This window comes from Pogona vitticeps, chromosome 2 (assembly GCF_051106095.1).
Source record: "Pogona vitticeps strain Pit_001003342236 chromosome 2, PviZW2.1, whole genome shotgun sequence".
Classification (NCBI taxonomy): domain Eukaryota; kingdom Metazoa; phylum Chordata; class Lepidosauria; order Squamata; family Agamidae; genus Pogona; species Pogona vitticeps.
The window spans coordinates 232,654,341-232,674,781 of NC_135784.1; the positions used below are offsets into that span (position 1 = coordinate 232,654,341).

The 20,441-nt window shown below is 41.0% G+C and overlaps 1 protein-coding gene across 5 annotated transcripts in view; it reads left to right on the top strand.

Moving 5' to 3' along the window:
* TJP2 (tight junction protein 2) overlaps nt 1–20,441 on the top strand; it is a 103,000-nt gene that overhangs the window by 33,168 nt on the left and 49,391 nt on the right. Inside the window, exons 1-2 of one of the 5 annotated variants that reach the window (XM_072992181.2) lie at nt 1,252–1,366; nt 1,857–1,927. The exons of 3 other annotated variants lie outside the window; for them this stretch is intronic. In XM_072992181.2, the coding sequence (XP_072848282.2) occupies nt 1,865–1,927 (63 nt within the window). In that variant the 5' untranslated portion in view covers nt 1,252–1,366; nt 1,857–1,864. Of the gene's footprint in view, nt 1–1,208; nt 1,367–1,856; nt 1,928–20,441 lie in introns of those variants that run through there. One more of the 5 variants, XM_072992182.2, reaches the window with a different exon arrangement.

Genomic DNA, 20,441 nt, shown 5'->3' on the forward strand with positions numbered 1-20,441 from the left:
AAGAAACATAATAAATAAATGTAGAGATAATTTAATAATTTAAGATATGCAAATAACAAATATTCCTGCCAAAATGTATAAAGACCTGAAAAAAAATATTGATGCAATTAAAAGAAGAGCAAACGCAGGAGGATTGCGGTTCAGCATGAAGACAAAAAGAATGACTACAAAAGAATTATATAACCTTAATTTTGACAATGAAGAAATCAAAATTGTTAAAAGATTTACTATACATCGGTACAATAATCGGTCCCAATGGAGACTACAGCCAAGAAATCATAAGACTGAGACTCAGAAGGGCATCTATGAAGGTATGAGAAAATAGCCTCAAGCATAAGCATGTACAGTTGCATACCATAGCCAAGATCATCCAAAACTGGTGTTCTTGAGTACTGTACATAATGTGAAAGCTGGGCAATGAATGCTGAAAGGGGAGGAACCCTCAGTTTGAAATGTGATGTTTGAGGAAAACACGAACCATCAGAGAGACAAATAATTAGGCACTAGATCAGCTCCAGAACAAATTAATTCCTTGGCTCAGCCTTGGGAACTTACTGAGGAGTGGCTCAGGCAAAACCGCACCTTAAATATCTTACATTCTGTACTTTGAAAACCTCATTAGGGTCGCTATAAATTGGGATGCGACTTGATGGCCAGTCAGCCAGACCAGACTCACTGGGGAAAAAGTTGAAGACAGTAGGAAAAGAGGAAGACAGAATTGAAGTGGACTGACTTAACATGGGTCACCAGTTTGCAAGAATCAACCAGGGCTGTTAATAATAGCAGGGACGTTTTGGAGGCCATATAAACTCAAAAGATTTGCCTTAAATTGAAAACGGCTTTGCAGCTCATAACAAGCTGAAGGGGCTTATTTGTGAATAGATAGGTAGGAGAGCTAAGACAAGTTTGTTTGGTTGGTTTTTGTTGGTATGGCAGTATTTGTAAATTTCAAAACCGCCGTTGTTAGAACGCGTGTTGTTCCACCGTTTCCTTTGCTTTTGATCAAGTTCTTCTTCCTCTGCAATTCGATGCCGTTCTGTTTCTTTGGAGCCTGGTATCTGCTTTCGTCCAGCAGGGCGAAACCACTTTGCAAAACTTCTTTCAGCCTTTCCCGCCACCCCACCCCCACCAACTCCCGCCCGCGCTGGGAACCAGGTCTCCCTGCGTGTAAAAGGAGGAGGAAGGGTTGTCCGAGGCGAGGCACGGAGTGGTTGGTGCCATTCCTCCCTCGCATCATGTGAGGCGTAAAGCAGCGAACAATTAATTCCCGCCCGGCGTCCCCGCGGGAAGGAGCGATGTTGCAATGGGAGCCGCTCAGGGTTCCACCGGGAACGAACCAATCCGGCCAGAAGGGGGGAGGGAACAGGTCGGTACTAACGTCCGCCAGCCATCCTCTCGCTTGCCTTTTGCGGCTTCGCGGTTCTGTCGAGCTTGTTTTCGCCCGTTTTCTTCTGGCAGCGGGGCTGTGTGATGCATGGGCATGAAGATGCATGTGGTGATGTGAAAGCTTCTCTCTCCCCCCTCTTCCCCCCAAAATGGTCGCGGCGAATGGGAATGTTGCTTTGGAAGTAGTAGGTAGATGCCCTGGGTTGAGAGGAAGCGGCTGCGGGGACTCTTGCATGGTGGCGGCGGCTGGCGAGACGAACCGGTTTGGGGAGGATGCCAGTAACTGGAAGGGAAAACTTTCGGGAGCAGCAGGGAAGTGCCTTGCCGAGTTTGAGGCCGTGAGGGAAGGGCTGAAGAGCGACTCTTCTGCTGGCCGACTCTTCCCGCCGCGTTTCTAAGCTCGGGAGCCCGGGTGGGGTGGGGTGGGGTGGGGGACGCTTGAAGTTCTTTTTTCCCCAACCCCTTCCCAGCCTTAGAGATGCCCGTGCGAAGAGGCGATCGCTTGCTGCATTCCGGCCCCTTGGTCTCATCTTGGTTTGGGGTAAGTAAGTGGCTTCCCACCTCCCCCCCACCCCAAGCACCCTTTTTCCTACAGTCCTTTCCTGTTCCCTTCTCTGCCTCAAGCAGCCCAGGAGGTTCGAGGCAGCTGTAAACTAGGCATTTGAAGCCACGGAGGTGGGGGCATGGATGGGGGACACCTTGTCTGGGATTCCATTGTTAAGGTGTGGAATGGATGCCTCTAAAGTTGGTGTATTCTTAGTTTATGAAAAGTTTCCAGCGTGGTTAATACTTGGGTGAGACATCTGGTGTCTAATGTTGTGACTTCTGGATGCACTGCAGTGTTCCTTTGATGGTCTACAGCAGATATTTTGTGTAAATGTTCTGGACAAGTGCTTAGGAAAAGGAAGGTGTTTTTGTGGCTCTGTATGTGTGGGATAGCTGGCTGGATAGTTCAGTAAGTTGGGTATCTGGCTGTGGAGCCAGAGGTTGGGAGTTTGATTCCCCACTGGGCCTTCTGTGAATAGAACCAGCCTGTGTGGCCTTGGGAGGGCTGTATGGTCCCAGGATGTCCCCAGAAGAAGGGAAGGTAAACTACTTCTGAGTACTGTACTCTATCTACCTAGAAGGCCCTGACAGGAGTTGCCATAAGTCAGAATTGATCTAACAGCACATGATGATGATATGTGTGATATCGCAATGTTCAGATCAGTATGGATAGCATTTGTGGTCAGTGCAAGTATCTTTTCTTTAGCTGTTGCATATTTATCACATTCACATCTAATTTTTCTTGAAGGTCAAGATGACATACATAGATTTAACTATCTGGGCCTCCCCACCCTCACCCCCCACACCCATCCATGCAACACAATGGAGTGTTAAGCTGAGAGAGATCCTGTGATCTTAGTTGCTGAGCAGAGGGTGCTCAGTGTTTATTTTCCCAACGCACAACTGGATCACATTGAAATGTGGTTGGGGAGGATATATGTGAGTCAGAGTTAATATTTTTCCCTTGTATGTTTAGAGTGATAGTGCTACATTAAACTGTTTTGCTTCAGAGGTTCTTAGCCATTTTTTAAACTTGTGTTCTACTAAGTATCAAAGGACCCAAATCCCAACAAAGTAAAAACAAAACAATTGCCTTTTCCAAGAAAGACATTATATCTTGTATTATAGCGTTGTATTGCTATATTTATTACTCAAAGTAAGTTAATGGGGATTAGGAGAAACACTTGAATGTTGGTATTGTGTGAAAACCTCACAGATGTAGGTGGGATCAATAGGAGATGGCATTCACGGAAAGGCGTGGGGATTGGGAAAAGAGTGAATTCTTAGTAGTGGTCTTAACCGACCAGATAGGCGGGATATAAATAAAATAAATAAAATAAAATAAATTAGTAAGTGTTTTTAAAAAATTGTGAGCACAACTCAGTGTGCTGAGAACCACTGTTCCAAATGAAATATGCAGATTTAGTCAACAATCTTAGTTCCAGTTTTATTAGGACAGGAATATCTCTGTGCTCTGGTCCATGGGGTCACGAAGAGTCGAACACGACTAAACGACGACGATCTCTGTTTTCTGTTGCACTAAAACAGGGAATATCCAGTGTGATGTAGCAGATAGAGTGGTGGACCAGGACTCAGAAGACCTGGGTTCAAGTCTCCACTCTGGGAGCCTCTTCATTGTAGAAACTCAGGTTGACTTTGTGTGCGAAACTTGGGTTTAAAACACGATTTTCATCTTATCTGAGTGTGGAGCCTTGTTTTTGTTAGGATTTAGACTGACAATGTTGTGTCTGGCAATGTTTGCTGCCACCAGAATAGACACTACTGGCAGATAAGATTCCCCCCACCCCCAATAAGCTGAAACCTCCATCCGCACCAGAGCTTGGAATGTCCTTTGAATCAGATTTGGGGACATGGAGGGAGTTCCAGGGGGGGGGAAAAGAGAGGAAAGGAAACTCCTGTAACTGGAATCTGCCCATGGTAACACTGGATTTAGTCAGTCCACTATAAGGAGAAATTATATTACACATCCTGTTTATTAGCTGGCACTATATAGTAGCTTCACCAAAGTCCTGTTCAATCTTTCCGAAATGCATACAGGAAAAGGAAGAACAATGTGCATGATGTAGAACCCTGATTTTCTTGGTTTCTACCTTGAGTGGAGAACTTCTGGAGGCTCTGCCTTTTTGACTCCTCTCCATGTTGTGTGGGAGAATGGGCTAGTGCCTTACCCCCCCTTCACATCTTTGGTATACAGAATGACTGAATAGCATGTAAGAACACTTTATATTTCTGTACACATGGCTTTTTAGCTAGGCAAGGGAGGTAAGCAATTATCATGTTGCTGTTGTTGTTGTTGTTGTTTAGCCATTAAGTCATCTCCGACTCTTTGTGACCCCATGGACCAGGGCACACCAGGCCCTCCTGTCTTCCACTGCCTCCCAGAGTTGGGTCAAATTCATGTTGGTCACTTCGATGACACTGTCCATCCATCTCGTTCTCTGTGGTCCCTTTCTCCTCTTGCCTTCACACTTTCCCAACATCAGGGTCTTTTCCAGGGAGTCTTCTGATGAGATGGCCAAAGCATTGGAGCGTCAGCTTCAGGATCTGTCCTTCCAGTGAGCATGTACTGTACATAATGATGTACAGTACAGATAATGGAAACAGGGTGAGCGACAAGCTTGAGGCCATCCAGAAGTTCCCATGAGTCACTTCCAGGTTGAACACATTTTTCCTTTTATGGCTCCAAATCTGTGCTAACTAAGAGAGACAACTGGAGAGAATTTCGGGTACTCTCCTGGATTTATTCTTGTTGGGGAAACCTTTGGAGAAAGAAGTCTGGCTGTCCAGATATTCCTTATTGCAGGCCAGGAGTTCTAATGATGTTCTGCTGACAATAAACACTGCAGACTAACCAGAAAAGCAGGAAAAGCTTGATTTTTTTCTCTCTCCTTGAATCAGTCCTCTGTCCAGGATAGAACTGCTCGTGTTGTTGGAGTTGCAATAGTAGAGACTGTGAACATATTATTTCACATCCTGTATTTATTTGTCTTGTGCATGTAAAACTTCTGGCATGTTATATAGCTAGGTACAATGGCTGAAATCCTGTTGCTCAGCATAGTAAGGCACACTGGAGTAGGCCCATTGAATCATTGGGGGTTTGGTGAGTCAACTCTTCTGAGTTCCACTGATTGAAATGGACCTACTGCAGTTGTGACTTACTGCATTAAAGTAAGTCACAACTAGAGTAGGCCCATTTGAATTAATTGAATTTGTGAACAAGACTTAATAAATTCTGACCGATTCAATTGGCCTAGTACAGTGCACCTTATTATGCTAAGCAACAGGATTTCAGCCGGCAATCTATTACATGTTCTGTTTTTTTTGTGAGTCACTTTTTGGGCCACCAGGGTTCCCAAAGCAGTGTAAAGTAGAATAGGTTAAAATCATTATTGAAAAACAAAAGACATTTTAAAGTCCAACTGAAAAAAAGTTTAAAAAACCCAAAGACAATGCAGAATAGTACAATTTTAGCTCTTATGGAAGCTCACCCGGGATGAACCAGCTTGATTTCCCTCAGAAAAGAGTTTCATAGCTGCGATTTTGCTGTAGAGAGTGCCCTGTCTCAGTCTAACTGTATAAAATAGCCTATTGTCCCTCAGTTCCCATTTGCCCCAGCTATCATGACCTGTTGACAGGAGACTTGGAGGTTATGGTCCAAAGCATCTGATGATTACTGCTAGGTTGGGGAAGGCTTGTAGAAAGCAACACTGCCAAGAAGACTTAATTAGACCAAATAATCAGACCAGTCATATATAAGGTCATTACATTCTTTATTGAACACGATGTTGTTTTGTGAGCCCCCAATAGAGTTTTCAAGGTAAATAAGGAGTGGTTTTAACAATTCTAGTCCCCCATTGAGTTTTCATGGCAGGAATTCAAACCTGGGTCTCTTGAGTTCTAGTTATATAGCTTTATCCATTACACTACTCTGAGTATCTGAACATGATGGCCAGGTGGTTGTTTTTTGCAATGTGTGTTTTCCCTTATGTACTGATAGTTAAATGTGAGAACTGTTAAGTGTAAGAACTGTTGTTTAGATTGAACTTTGGCCACTATAGCTTCTTTTCCTTTAAAGTGCATGGTGATCTTTAAAACGTTATTTTCACAAACTTGTGGGGGGTTGTGGTGGCTAGGAAGGGCTGCTGTTCTGTTGTCTTTGGTTTGCTCTGTATACATAATAATAAGAGAACTCTGTGGCTGGAAGGGACCCTATGGATCATCAAGTCCAGCCCCTGTTAAGGAGGCACAGTGGGAGAATCAAACCTTCGGCTCTGCAGCTAGATGTCTAAGCCACTAAGTGGTATGTTGTTAGCTAAGAGGTCTGCATTTCAGGGCAGGTTGTGTGTTGAATCTGTTTCCAATACAGTAAAATAATCAAACAAATCATACCAGATTATCTGTATTACTTAGCCTAAGATGTTGGCAGGGATATTAAAGAAAAATTTAAAAATCATGTGTTGCATTCTGTTAAAAAGAGAAAAAGAAATCAGAAAGAGGAGTGAAGACAGCCTACTCTTGAGTAGGTTTAAATGGGTGCCTACATAGACTAGCCCAAACTAGAATGCAGTGGGCTCCCGAGCAGTGTTAGCAGCCACCTCTGAGCACCAATACAGGTATTACCAGAGGCCTGGTAGGGACAACCTTGGGACTGTTGAGAAATGCCAGCTGGTGCTGAAGGGCAGGACTGTGCAGTTTGCCAGTTGGAAGGAGGTTGCAAAGAAAAATGCTGAAAGGAGATGCCAAAGGGTTGGTATGCGATGCAGGCACAGGCTGCTTGTACAAAAGTAGGGCAAGGTCTGAGGGATTCATATAGACAGTTTGTTTCCCTGGGTTGTTATCACAATGAGGCCAAGGAAGCGATAAGGACTGCGGGAGAAAAAAGAAAACAGTAAAATGGGGCCTTGGAGGAGATCAATGGCTGCTTTGTCTCCTGACTAATGAAATCTAGTGAGAAAAGGCTTTTGCAAATGTATCAAGCAAGTTAACGCCTCTGTCATTGGGCATCACTCTCCCTCCTCTGCCCAGATCTCACATTCTCTTGCCCCGACCTAACAGTTACAGTGCAAACAGTTTACAATGGATTATACAAAAGACAAAGAGGTCAGTGTCTGAAAATCCTCAGAAATGAGCAAAGAGGTTTCTTGTTGTGGCAATTGTCCTAATTCACCTCTCAGTTAAATGACTTCATTCAGTATGAAACGTTTTAAACAGAGCTGGTGGTATGGAAGAATATACATTAAGGCTCCTATATTTAGGTTGTAACATAAATTACTAGCATCAGCAGTTGGTTGAACGCCACCAGCAAGAAAGAAATGTTTCTAAACTGGTGAAGTGTAATCTTAGTGTGAGGAGAGATAAATTATAGTTACAAGTAACATGGTTTGTTCCATCATGACTTGTTATTTTGTTAGTAAAGCCTAGGTCAAAGGATAGGGGAGTGAATGGGGATTAATAACAATGGCACTGAGAAGCAAATAAAAACTTAACAATTGTATCATTGTTTTGAACTTTGTTTCAGTATGACTGGATAATTAAATATGAATACTTGCTTGATTGTATTATATCCCACTCAAGAGTTGCCCTTAAAAGCCATTCAGAATTTGTTCAGAAACTTAGCTTTTGGGGGAAAAATGTTTGTGCAGTACTTAAGTACAGAAGACTTTCTGGAAAGCTAGGACTATTTAATGCTTTTGATCTTGTATTTATAGATACTGTGGTGCTAATGCCTGTTGGAATTGTGTTGTTAGTGAAACACTGACATATTGCAATTTCAGTGCATGATGGATTGATTCATTTTTATTCTCTATTAGCAGAGGGGCTAAGAGAATGACACCATACACTTAATAAAGTGCCATTGGTGTCAAGTGATAATTTTATTAACTTGAAAAGCAGTGTGTGCCTCAGCCACATAATCCTGCCTGTGTTGCATTATAACATATATTTAAACAGGTAAGCCTGGGGCTGCCTTTTGCTGGAAGCGGGGCTCCTGCTAATGATTCCAGTCCAGAAACATAACTTTATTTTCTGTCCATGTTTTATTGTAACCACAACTATGATTACATTTTGTCATAAGATTTTTGTTTGTAACTGACCTGGGAATCACTGTTACACTTTGTTTAACATTGGTTGGTTATGGGTATGTAAGCATAGTTGAATGTCTCACTGGTTCTGAATATTTGGTATACAATTTTTTAAAAAAGTAGAGCTGCTTCCAGTGTTCACTTTTTGCACGACACATCATTTCCTCTAAATCAGTTGTATTCAATGTTTTCGAATGCAGTACCAACATTGATTCAGCAGGAACTCTTAATTTATGCTGTATATGTCCGTTTTTAATCCTGCTTCTTCTGTACTTGGAAAGAAAAGAAGCAAATGTTGCTTGAGTCTTTGGTCCAACCCAGCAGTATCATAAACCATGATTTGTATGAGCCATCTCCCACCAGATGTTTTAGACAACTCCCCTGAGACCCAACCAGCATAACCAGTGGTCAGGAATGATGGAAATTGTAGTCAAAAATCCATGAGGGGTAAGAAGTTGTACGTTGTCCTTCAGAATGTATGCTGTGCCACCTTTTGAAAGGTAATTAATGTACAGTATTTGCATTCTTTAAAAAAACACCTCGGAAATAGCATGACAAAAGATGCTTATCATGAAAACCCGTCCATGAATGAATCTTATATTAATTTAAAAAGTAGGTCAAACATTCCTTCTCAGCAGAAAATTCTATTTTTAAATTTTAATTAAAGGGCACACCCCTGTATAGCATTTCCTTTACATTTTTAATGCTGGTTTATGTCATTGTGGATAAGCTGGTTAATATTGTTGTCAGCCGTAAAAGACAAAATGCTGCTAGAAACTTTCACCTGCTTGGCATAGGTCATGAGTACTTTCCATATCTTTTTGTTTATCAGAGCAGTTGACGTGATTATATATAGAAGTGTATATTTTCTCCTTCAGTGCAAGAGGTTATGAAGAAAAGGAGCAACTGAACAGTTTTTGAAGGAGTGGGGGGGGGACTTTGCCCTATGTCACCTTTTGAATGAGCCTCTTCTAAGGGATGCAGTGATGGCTTCATGAGCAATACAGGCAAATGTTTATTCAGAATAATATTTACATTATAAGTTCAAGATCTGCAGTGGGAAAGGGCCAGGAGATTTGCAAGGCTCACACACCTTTATTTCACAGAGATTGGTGTATAGGTTTTCCTTTTAAGATTCATAGTTGCTGTGTGCAGGTAGTTGTACCTATAGAGTACATACATTTACAGGGCGGGAGAGATGGTTGGTAATGACCGACAACCTTTTACAAATGATTTCTTTAACTGCTGTCCAATGTTTGGTTTGGAGTTGGCCTGTAGTGCTTGCCACTCCTTGTGCTGTAGGAAGCTGTGGAGAGATTCTGATGTCAATATGGCCCTAGATGTGCTGTATTAGGGCCTGCAGTGACCCAGAACCATATAGGACAGAAGAAAGAGAATTTTCATTTGTTCCAACTTATGGTGCCGGTCAGAAAAGACTAGTGTGAATGAGTACCAAAAAACCCAATGAAGAAACCCAGAAAAGGAAAAAAAACAAGAATTGATGTGACGAATGTTATCAGGCCAAGTGACAGCTGACTGGATTGGTGAGATCTGATGATGCTTTTCTAATGGTAAGAGCATTTGTCAAATGTTAACAAATATAGACAACTAAGATGTAAAAACAAAGCAAAAAGCGTGCTACTTATATACCGCCCCATAGTGCTTCAAAAGCTGTTTGTCTGAGGATAACTGTGTCTAGACTTAGAATTCTAATAGCCGCCCAGAGTAGACTTCAGTCTAGATGGGCAGGGTATTAAATAAATAAATAAATAAATAAATAAATAAATAAATAAATAAATAAATAAATAAATAAATAAATAAATAAATAAATAAATGTGCATTGTAGAAAAAGATGCAGCAATACTGTGCAACACGTTAGGTTAGAGGACTAATCTGTCTGAAGAAGTGGAGGCCTAAATCATGAAAGAATGTGGAAAGTTAACCTTATGCTTAACTATAGAGTATATGTAACAGAATGTTCTTTCCTCCTCCACTTTCTTCACAAGAAAGAATTTGTAAAACTTCACAAGAAAGTGGAAGGGGAAAACAGGAATCAAAGCATTTTGATGATTCCTGCTTTCGCAAGGAAGTGGAGGGAGAAAGGAGGAATCACTAAAGTGCTTTGATCCTTGCCTTCCCCCTCCACTTTCTTCGCAAGAAAGTGGAGAAGGAAAGCAGGACTTTCTTGGCAAGAAAGTGAAGGGGAGAGCAGAGATCAAAGTGATTCTGCATCACTTTGATCCCTGCTTTCCCCCTCCACTTGCTAAGCTCCACTTAGATTTCTTAATTTTGGGTTAGAAAAGTGGGAGGTCTTATACATGGTGGTGTCTTATACATGGACCGCAGAGGCAGAGGTTGAGAGTTTGATTCCCCACTGTGCCTCCTGGGAGTAGAGCCAGCCTGTGTGGCCTTGGACAAGCTACACTACATAGTCTCAGAGCACCGCCCAGAAGAAGGGAACGGTAAACCACTTCTGGGTATTCTCTACCTAGAAAACCCTGGAAAAAAGCGGTCACCATAAGTCAGAATTGATGGCACACAATTATTATTGCTAATTATTAAATAAATTAGAAACATAGGCTGCTTCCAGCAGAACCCAAGAATAGCTGGTTAGGTTCAGGCAGTGGAAAAGTACTGTGAACCAGTGCTTCATCAACTGGTGTCTCAATGCACTCAAGACTATACCTCTATTCTCCCGCCATGGAGATATGTGTCGTTCATAGTCAATGAGGGGAGTACAGCAGGTCCACCCCTTCCATTGTTTTAATCATGTAGAAGTGGCCCTGTTAAGAGGGAAGGGCTTTATCTATCTATGAAGGCTCTATAAATAATCTAGAGCCTTGATATTTTCTTGCCCTAACTCACTTGAGAAGTCTATACGGCTAGACCTATGGTTTACCTTGCAGTAGAATGTCAGTGGACAACCTTTGGCCCCTCAGATATCATTACAGTGCACTTCCCATTAGTGTTAGCCAGCACATTGAGTGTTGGATGATGAAGGTGATAGTCCAGCAGCATCTGGATGAACTCAACTAATAAGAACTTCTGTCTGAAGCAATGGAGCACAAATTGATAGGCACCTGTTTTTACTTGAATTAGGAAGCATTAGATGCTAGAGATGCAGCAGCAATATTTGGAGTTGGGTCAGCAAATCAGCTCTTCGGGGAAATGTCTGTTATTTGAAGGATGAAACAAAGCTGTCTTTTGGCTTCCATCTCATTTAAGCTATGCAAAAATAACTTCCTTCCACAAAAACAGCAACAAAATCTTGACCACTCTTCAGAAGGTTTACTGTAATCTTTACTGTGCAGAAAAAAACATTTGCCCAGTGTGGGCTTAGGATGGAGGTGGTTGTTGAACAGAGGTGGGGGACTCAAGGTCTCTGGAAGATTTTTGAAAGATCAAAAGCAACCTTTTTGAGCCTAGTAATTAAAAGGACCAGGTGCCTAGATCAAAATACAGATTAATTTTCATCGCAACTCGAGTGTCCTTACTCAGATTCTTGTATTTAGTGGGAATTTTTCCTTAGCGAACAAAAAAGAAAAAACTGCCCAGATCAGTCTTCTTGTGCAGCATTCTCTCTCCTCATAGTAACCAAACAGGTTCCTGTGGGAAGTTCATAAGCATGAGTGAAACATCCTCCCTCTCAGCTCCTGTTTCCAAGGAACTGATAGTTATGTATACTGCCTCTGATATTGGACATAATATTTAACCATCATGCTAGCAGCCATTGACAGGTTTTATTCCACAAATACCTCCAACCCCAGTTTAAAGCCATCCCAATTGGTGGCCATCGCATGATCTTCTGAAAGTGAATTCCATAGTTTAACTGTGAAGAATTGCTTCCTTGGATCTGCACTCATAGGGTTGCCTCTTTAGTATAGACTGTTTTCAGAATTTGTCATACTTGCTAATAAAAACACAGAGAATGCTCTTAAACCTGTGTCCAAACATATCTTGTCTTTAACCCTGTCCCATAAATGGATTGTTGATCAGATTTACTCTGGTTTGGAGCTTTGTTAATTATTACACATTTTGTGCATGTAGTAGTTTTGTAACTACAATGGGGTCTTGACTTGCGAACGGCCCGAGGTACGTACTTTTTGAGTTACGTACTTCTCTGTCCGCAAAAATCCATTTTGATTTGTGAACGGAGAATTGACGTACGAACCTCAGGCCGCTGGGGAGGAGCCGGGAGCAAGGCGGGAGGTTGCCACTCGGCCCACACGAGGAAGGGCGGCAATCCTGCCCGGTGAAAGGGTGCCTGAGGGAGCCGGCGCTTGCCCTCCCAGGAGCGGCGATCACAATGGTCATCCTGCAGAGCCCCCAGCAGAAGCTGCCACTCCGCGCCCTGATCCCGCTGGCCAGGGAGGCAGCTGTCCTGCCCGGCCCGCCACGCCTCTTCCTCATCCCCGGGAGGACCCTGCTGGCTCCCAAGGGCAGCCTCCACGCGGCCACGGCGACGCTGCTGGCGGCTCGGCCCGAGCTGGCGGGGCCGCGGGCAGAAGGCAGCAGGGGCGCCTTCATCATCGTGAACCTCCTGCGGGGCCCGCCCGTGCTGCCGCTCCGCGCTCTGATCCTGCCGGCTGGGGAGGCAGCCCTCCTGCCCGGCCCACCACACCTCTTCCTGGTCCCTGGGAGGACCCTGCTGGCTCCTGAGGGCAGCCTCTGTGCGGCCCGAGCTGATCCCCATCACAGGAGGGGCTCCAGCGGACTTTTGAGCCCCATGCCGTGGCCCGGCTCCTCTGAAGTCCGGGCCCGCAACCAGCTCTGCCTGTGCTGCCCGTTCTGGGCCCCGACTGACGGCACGCCTTCCCTTCCCTTCCTCAGGGTCCCGCGCCATAGAAACAGTACTTTCTATGGACGGAAAAGAGCATATACGGATCAAATGGTTTTCAATGCATTACAATGGGAAATGCAGAATTGACCTGCGAACCTTTTGACTTGCGAACCGCCTTCCAATACGGATTAAGTTCGCAAGTCAAGACCCCACTGTAAATATGTTCATACAGATCAATATGGGTTCATGCCAGGAAGACAAATGTGTGATGCTATCTGGAGAGTACTGAATATTATACATACAGCCAATAAAGAAAAAAAGAAGATGGCAGTACTCTCACTGGATTCCCTTAAGGCCTCTGACTGGGTGGAATGGATCATGTTTGAGCTGTTGGAAAAAATGAATATGGTTAAAAATTTTATTAAAGTTTTAAAGGAATTATACACAGGAGCAGGTGCTATGGTACTTATTAATGGATTATAATCTGAATAATTTACACTATTTAGGGGAACTAGACAAGGCGATCCCTTGTCTCCAATCCTATTTGCATTAATAATAGAACCTCTTGTGACAAAAATAAGAGAAAATGAAAACATTAGAGGACTGTCCACAAAAAATAGACAATACAAAATAAACTTATATGCAGATTATATGCTCCTTTTTTTGGAGGTCCCATTACAAAGAATAGAACATTTAAAAGAAATATTAGAGGAATATAGACAATATACAGGTTTAAAAATTAATTTCCAAAAATCTAAATTATTATGTTTAAATATTCCTATTAGTGAACAAAATGAAATTAGAAAAGCATCTCATTTAGAGTTACGTTATTCAAGTTTTAAATACTTAGGAATATGGGTAACAAAAAATCGTAATCAATTAATCTACAAAAATTATAAAAATTTATTTAAATTCGCAATAGAAAAAATGACAAAGTGGGTCAATTTGAACCTATCAATGCTGGGGGGAATTGCTTTGATTAAATCTTATATATTACCAAAATTTCAATTTCTATTCCAAAATATCCCATTACAGCCAGATTTAAAAAAAAAAAATTAAAACTATGGCAAGGAAAGCTAGAAAATTTTATTGCAGGAAAGGGAAAGAAGATAAGATTTATAAATAGTGTCATATATAGACAGGGTCAAAAGAGGGGATTAGGGATACCACAGCTCCAAAAATATTATGAAGCCTTGCAAATAAACCAAATTATTAAATTTATACAAATAGACGAGATTTGTAAAAATTCTGATTGGGTCAAAATGGAAAGTGAAATGAAAACGGACATAGTAAACAAGAATATTTATACTACAAAAAAAAAATAGAAAAGGAGAACAAATACAGAACCCATTCATTTCTGAAACATTAAGGATATGGAGAAAACATAGTAAAACATTGCCCCCCCAGTATCCCCTTTATGTCCCCTCATGGATCACCCAGATTTTAAGTCTAAAGAGAAATATGCACAATTTAAGGAATGGAAGCAAATTGGAATATATAGAATTAATGATTTATTCGACTCAGGGGAACCAAAACAAAGCAAATAAAAAGCAATTGGCTACAAATAAAAGAAATACGTTTCGCTACTTACTTACAACAAAAAACTGGCCTTCTAAGAACATTAACTGAATTTGAACAATATTGTATACAAAAAGATAAAAATAAAAAGAAAGGACTAACCTCACTAATATATAAAAGCATTGAGAAAGAATATGGAAAAGGTGGAGGATCTAAAACAGTGCGGGAAACAAATTTAAATATTAATATACCTGAAGAAATTTGGACAGGAATCTGGAAAAAATATCCATATAAATCTGTTTTAGTAAGTGCAAAAGAAACGATTCTAAAGGTAGTGCATCGATGACATTATGCCCTACAAAACTACATAGAATTAATAAAGATATATCTGATAAATGCTGGAGGAACTGCGGACAAAAGGGAACTCTGGAACATATGTGGATCTCTTGCCCCAAAATAGAAACTTTTTGGCTGGAGGTAATTAAATGGATAGAAACACTGACTAATCAAAAAATAGAGATTAATGAAACATTATTGTTATTTTCACTATTCACAGGGGGAAATGAGAAACTACAATATAAAGAATTAGTTGCAAATCTTATAGGCACCGCAAGATCTGAAATAGCTAAAATTGGAAAAAAAGCCCAAGATCTCTCACTGCAAGCATTCACAAGTAAAATATGGCATACATTGCTGATGGAAAAAATGACTAATAAAGTTAAGAGTACATAGAGGAGAAATAAGCCATAGTAAATTTACAGAAAATTGGAAGCCATTATTAAAGTATGCCGACAAAATAGACTTTGAAACGTGGTTTGAAAAGAGACTTAGATTGTTGGTCAATATTTCTTTAAAAGGTGATGGGGAAAGGTATATATGTGATTTGGAGACATGTGGGGAATAGTTTTGTATTTAACATTTGTAATATGGTCGATTGTCTTTTCATTCTTTAGAAATAAATAAATTTTGTTTCTAGAAAAAAAATTAAAAAATTAGAAACAAATTTTGTGTGCATGTTTCTGTTCTTCTAATTCTTTCCTAAGCTCTGTCTCAATGGCCATTCCAGCAAGCCACCTGAACTATTTCTTTCTAACTTTAGCTTATGTTTTTTCCTATCACTTTCTATCCCTTATTCCTTTTATACTATGTTTTAAATTATCATGCTTTTAGTTTGTTTTAGATTGTCATACTACTTATCTTACAAGTTGCTCTAGGTTTTTCAGGTAAAGGATGTAAATGTTTTAAATGCATATTAGTAATTCAAATACAGTCTTAGTATAGTGATGGAATTAATCTTAGGCGTTGTAAAAAAAATGCTATATGTGTAGGATTTAACAGACTACATATCTACCCACAGACTTAAGACCACCTCATAAAGTCTTCTGGCCTGATTGTTTTTATAGCACTGGAACTCCCAGCCAGCATTGGGCAACTTTCTTTTATAACAAGCAGCTGGGCCAGAGCTTGGCCTATCCTAGCCCATTGAGCCTTTTGGCTTACTTTTCTTCAGGTGAGAACAATTTAGGTGTCGAAATCTTAGAATGGAGAATTCTGGAATTTGGAATTCTAAAAATCCAAATAGTAAGTGGTTTCAGGCCTAATTACCAGTTATTCTCATCCCAGGAGTCTTCCAAGATGGTGATTGATCAGCTGAACCTGGCAAACACTGTTTAGCGGAAAACACTTTAAAGAGATCAACTCTTTTTATAAATATAGTATTTTCTAGAGATGTTCAATTTTTTTTAATCCAAATCCCAGAATTCTCTAAAAATTCACCAGGCAGAATTCTAGGAGTTCTAGCCTAAAGACCCACACCTCCAGACACTATATTTTGCTCCTTAGGACCAAAGCAAAAAATAAAATAAAATAAAAATTTAAAAAAGAGAGAGAGAGAGAGAGAGAGAGAGAGAGAGAGAAGATGCCACAGTGCCTTCTGGATGTCATAATTCTCCATGAGGCACCCTCCATAGAGCTCAAAGGGCAGTGTGATGCTTTCCAGAAAGCATCATGACTTTGTACATGGTGCATTTGTACATTAACAACAGAAAGTAGGTAAAAGGTATGAATGAAGTCTACAAGATGGGAATGAAACACAGTGGTGTCTCGCTTAGCGATCGCTCCGTTTAGCGACAAAATTGCTTAGCAATGCATTTTTTGCGATCGCAAAAGTGATTGCTTTGCAATGTTCCCTATGAGGGAATTTCCCTTTGCGATGATTGGTTCCCTGCGATCATTGCAAAGCGCCCATTTTTGCACAGCTGATCGGCGGTTTCAGAATGGCCGCCGGGAAAAAACCATTGCTGCCCGCTGTGTTTTCGCATGGATTCCTCGCTTAAGAGGCACCGAAAATGGTGGCGCTATGGAGGATCTTCACTTAAAGGTGAGTTTTAAGCTCATAGGAATGGATTAATCGCGTTTTAATGCGTTTCTATGGGCTTTTTAATATTGCATAGCGACATTTTCGTTCTTCAGCTATTTCTGCGGAACGAATTAACGTCGCTATGCGAGGCACCACTGTACAGGTGTGTGAAGGCCTCTGTAGGTGCTGTTCTGTGGGTGGGAACTCCCAAAATTCTCCCTGAGAAATTCTTGCAGAATTCTGAGAGTTGAGTAAAAAAAAAAATCCAAATGGCACATACCTAATATTTTCCTGGATACTTGCCTTCTGGAGATGCTGACAAGTATTGAGCCTTATATAAAAAAATTGAGCCAGGAAGCTATACATTGCAGGGTGTATTGGCCAATTTGTCTGTATTCAATGGTGCAAAAATCAATTACCTATGATTTTAACTTACCTTTCATGTTCAGGTCCAAAGTGAACATGGTAGCACCTCCAAAAAAGTTCAATGTGGAAGAGCATAAGATCATAATCAAGTTCCTGTTTCTCCAAGGGAAAGGTGCAAATCAGATCCATGATGAAATGTGGATTGTCATCAGATCCATGATGAAATGTCACAAGCTATGGGTGACAGTGGCCTTTCATATGCAATAGTCGAATGTTGGGTTGTCAGTTTTAAAACTAGCCATTTTGGTGTTGAAAGTGAGAAACCCAGTGGAAGGCCTGTTTCTGTCTCTGTGCCTGCAAATGTGAAAGCCATCCATGACATGATCATGGAGGACTGCTGAATATCAGCCAAAAATATTGCTATATATCTGAGAATATCATGTGAGAGAGCTGGTGTCATTATCCACGACGACTTGGAAATGAGAAAGCTGGCAGCAAAGTGGATTCCCAAACTTTCGGCAGCTGAATGAAAGAGGAAATGTGTGGAGTCATCGGTGGCTGTTTTGGAACATTTTGCAAGAAATGAGTCAGATTTCCTGGGCAAACTGGTAACTGGTGATGAGACATGGATCTACTGTCATGATCCTGAGACAAAGGAACAGTCTAAGGAATGGAGGCACAGTGGTTTCCCCAGGCCAAAGAAGTTCCGAGTGCAAAGGTCAGTGCAGAAGCAAATGGCAACAGTTTTTTGGGATAAGAAGGGAGCTCTGCTGCTGGACTACCTCCAACGGGGTTCAACCATCAATGCAAAATATTACTGTGCTTTATTGACAAAGTTGAGGTGAAACATCAAGGAAAAACATTGAGGAAAGCTCTCCAAAGGTGTCATCCTGTTGCATGACAATGCCTCGTCACACACTGCAGGTGAAACAGTGGCAAAACTGACGTCCTTAGGCTTTCAAGTGATGCCTCCTCCACCCTATTCTCCCGAACTGGCTCCTTCTGACTATTAACTGTTCCTCCCCAAACTCAAAAAACACCTAAAGGGACAACGATTTGGGAATGTTCTGAAGACAACTAATGCTGCAAATGAGTGGTTACACCAGCAGTTGGAAGAATTTTATTTGCAGGGACTTAAGAAGCTGCAGGACAGATGTCACAAGTGCATTGTCTTCCTGGGGGAATATGTAGAATAGTGGTAGAACAGTGTGGCAGTTACAGCTTCCTAGGTCAGTTTTTTCTGGGTAAGGCCTAGAGTGGTGGAAATGACTAGATAGGCGGGAAATAAATAAATAAATAAATAAATAAATAAATAAATAAATAAATAAATAAATAAATGTCTAAAACAGCTATTCTCAACTTTTTTTTTGCCATTACCATAAATGCAATATGAAGGAAATATAGGCTGAATCAGGATTGTATAAGTTGCAATACGAGACTTACAAGGTGGTGTATAAAGAACACCCCCTTCAAATGTGCCAGCCCTCCCCCCACCAGGAGCCATGTGGTCCTTATTGGGAATGACTGGTCTAAAGCAATTATGAGTATTAGTCTTTAAATTAGTGTTCTTCCATGAACATTCATTCAAGGTGTTTCTCTGGAGAAGGTTCTGCAACATTCTGTTATCTTTATCTGAACATACTAGGTGCGCTCTGACACATGTCTAATTGGGTTCATTGAGACTTGGGCTATAGGAATTTGCAGCCTTAGATGAACACCTGCTAGGAACGAAGCCTGGAATCCTAATCTGCCAATCTGGTCTTCGCATGTTAAAATGTAAAGAGTAATTTGGAGGATTATTGTCATCTTGTAATTTCGCCTGGAGCCCAAGATCTTTGTAAACATCTTTCCTGGGCAAGATTCTGTTAGGCTGACATGCTTGAAATGGAAGTATCCTAGCACTGTGGCACTCCTTTTCTAATTAACATTTGTCTGGCCTGTTTTATATGGGTGCTCACCTGTACACCTTTCTGTTTAATATTGCCTTCATTTGATTTTGTAAATAGCTTCTCAGACAATAAGCAAAACAAAAGCAAGAAGAAATTGTATGACACCTCAACTGTGAATATCCAAAGATTGCACAAACAGATCACAAAGTTAGACATGATAGAGTGGCAAGATTAGTGCACTGGTCATTATGCAAAAAATATAACTTGCCAGCCTCCAAAAACCCATGGGAACATCAGGTAGAGAAGGTGTCAGAAAATGAGGAAGTCAAGATTTTGTGGGATTTCTGGATCTAAACTGATAGACACCTTGAACATAACGCACCAGACGTAGTAGTAATAGAATGAAGAAATGCTCAGATCATTGACATTGCAATTCCAGAGTATGCCAGAGCTGAAAATAAAGAATTGGGAAAACTAACTAAATATGACCTGGGAATCAAAAACATCTCACTTGTGAATGAAACACATTTCAGTGGTCCCCATAGTCATTGGGGCTTTGGGAGCAATATCAAGAAACTTCACCCAGTATTATAAGCAGTAACAGATCTCAGAAATCACACCATCAGAGCTATGAAAAACAGCAGTATTAGGAACAGCGTACATACTGTGCCTATATTTAACAGATACTTAGGTTTTTGGTTAAAAATTGTATCTGTTATATAATGCCATGCAATATTTTTATAATTTTGACTATGTCTGGTGTTTTTGGATGATGATGATGATGATGATGATGATAAAAATGTTGTGGCACTCTGTACATTCAAAGAAGTTCCAGAAAGTTTTCTGGTGTGGCTGTTATGCTTTCTGGGTTGTGGAATCCCTGTTTGCACACTACTTTCTGAGGTCGCAGAACTGACAAGTGCATGAAAACACTTAAAATGTACACTAGTGTTTTTGGGTTTGCCTGCTATTTACTGTTTTATATAATTTGTATCATTTGTATGCCACTTTTCTCCCAGTGAAGGGAACCCAAGGTGGCTCATAATGTTAAAACAAGTAATATTGAAAACATAGTAAATTACAGATTAAAAAGCAATTAAACTGGAATAAATGAAAATCCATTAAGTAATTAAAATGATTAAAATTGGAAACAAAGAGAAAAACAAAAAAAATCAGTATCCAGGAACTCAGTCATGGTTATTAAAAGCCTGCCTGAAGAGGTGTCATCAGAAGGATAAAAGAGAGTAGGCCCACCTACCTCTGAGGGAGATGATTCTACAACCTGGCAGCAGCCACAGAGAAGGGCCTTCTCTTGTGGCCCCATCAAACTGTATAGACCCCCAATAGACTGTAGTAACTGGCTGAATAGGTGATTGGTGGAGGTATCTGACTACAGAGCCAGAGGTTCGGAGTCAGATTCCCCACTGTGCCTACTGTGAGTCGAGCCAACCTGTAAGGTCTTGGGCAAGCTGCACAGTTCCCAGGTGCAGCTGGAA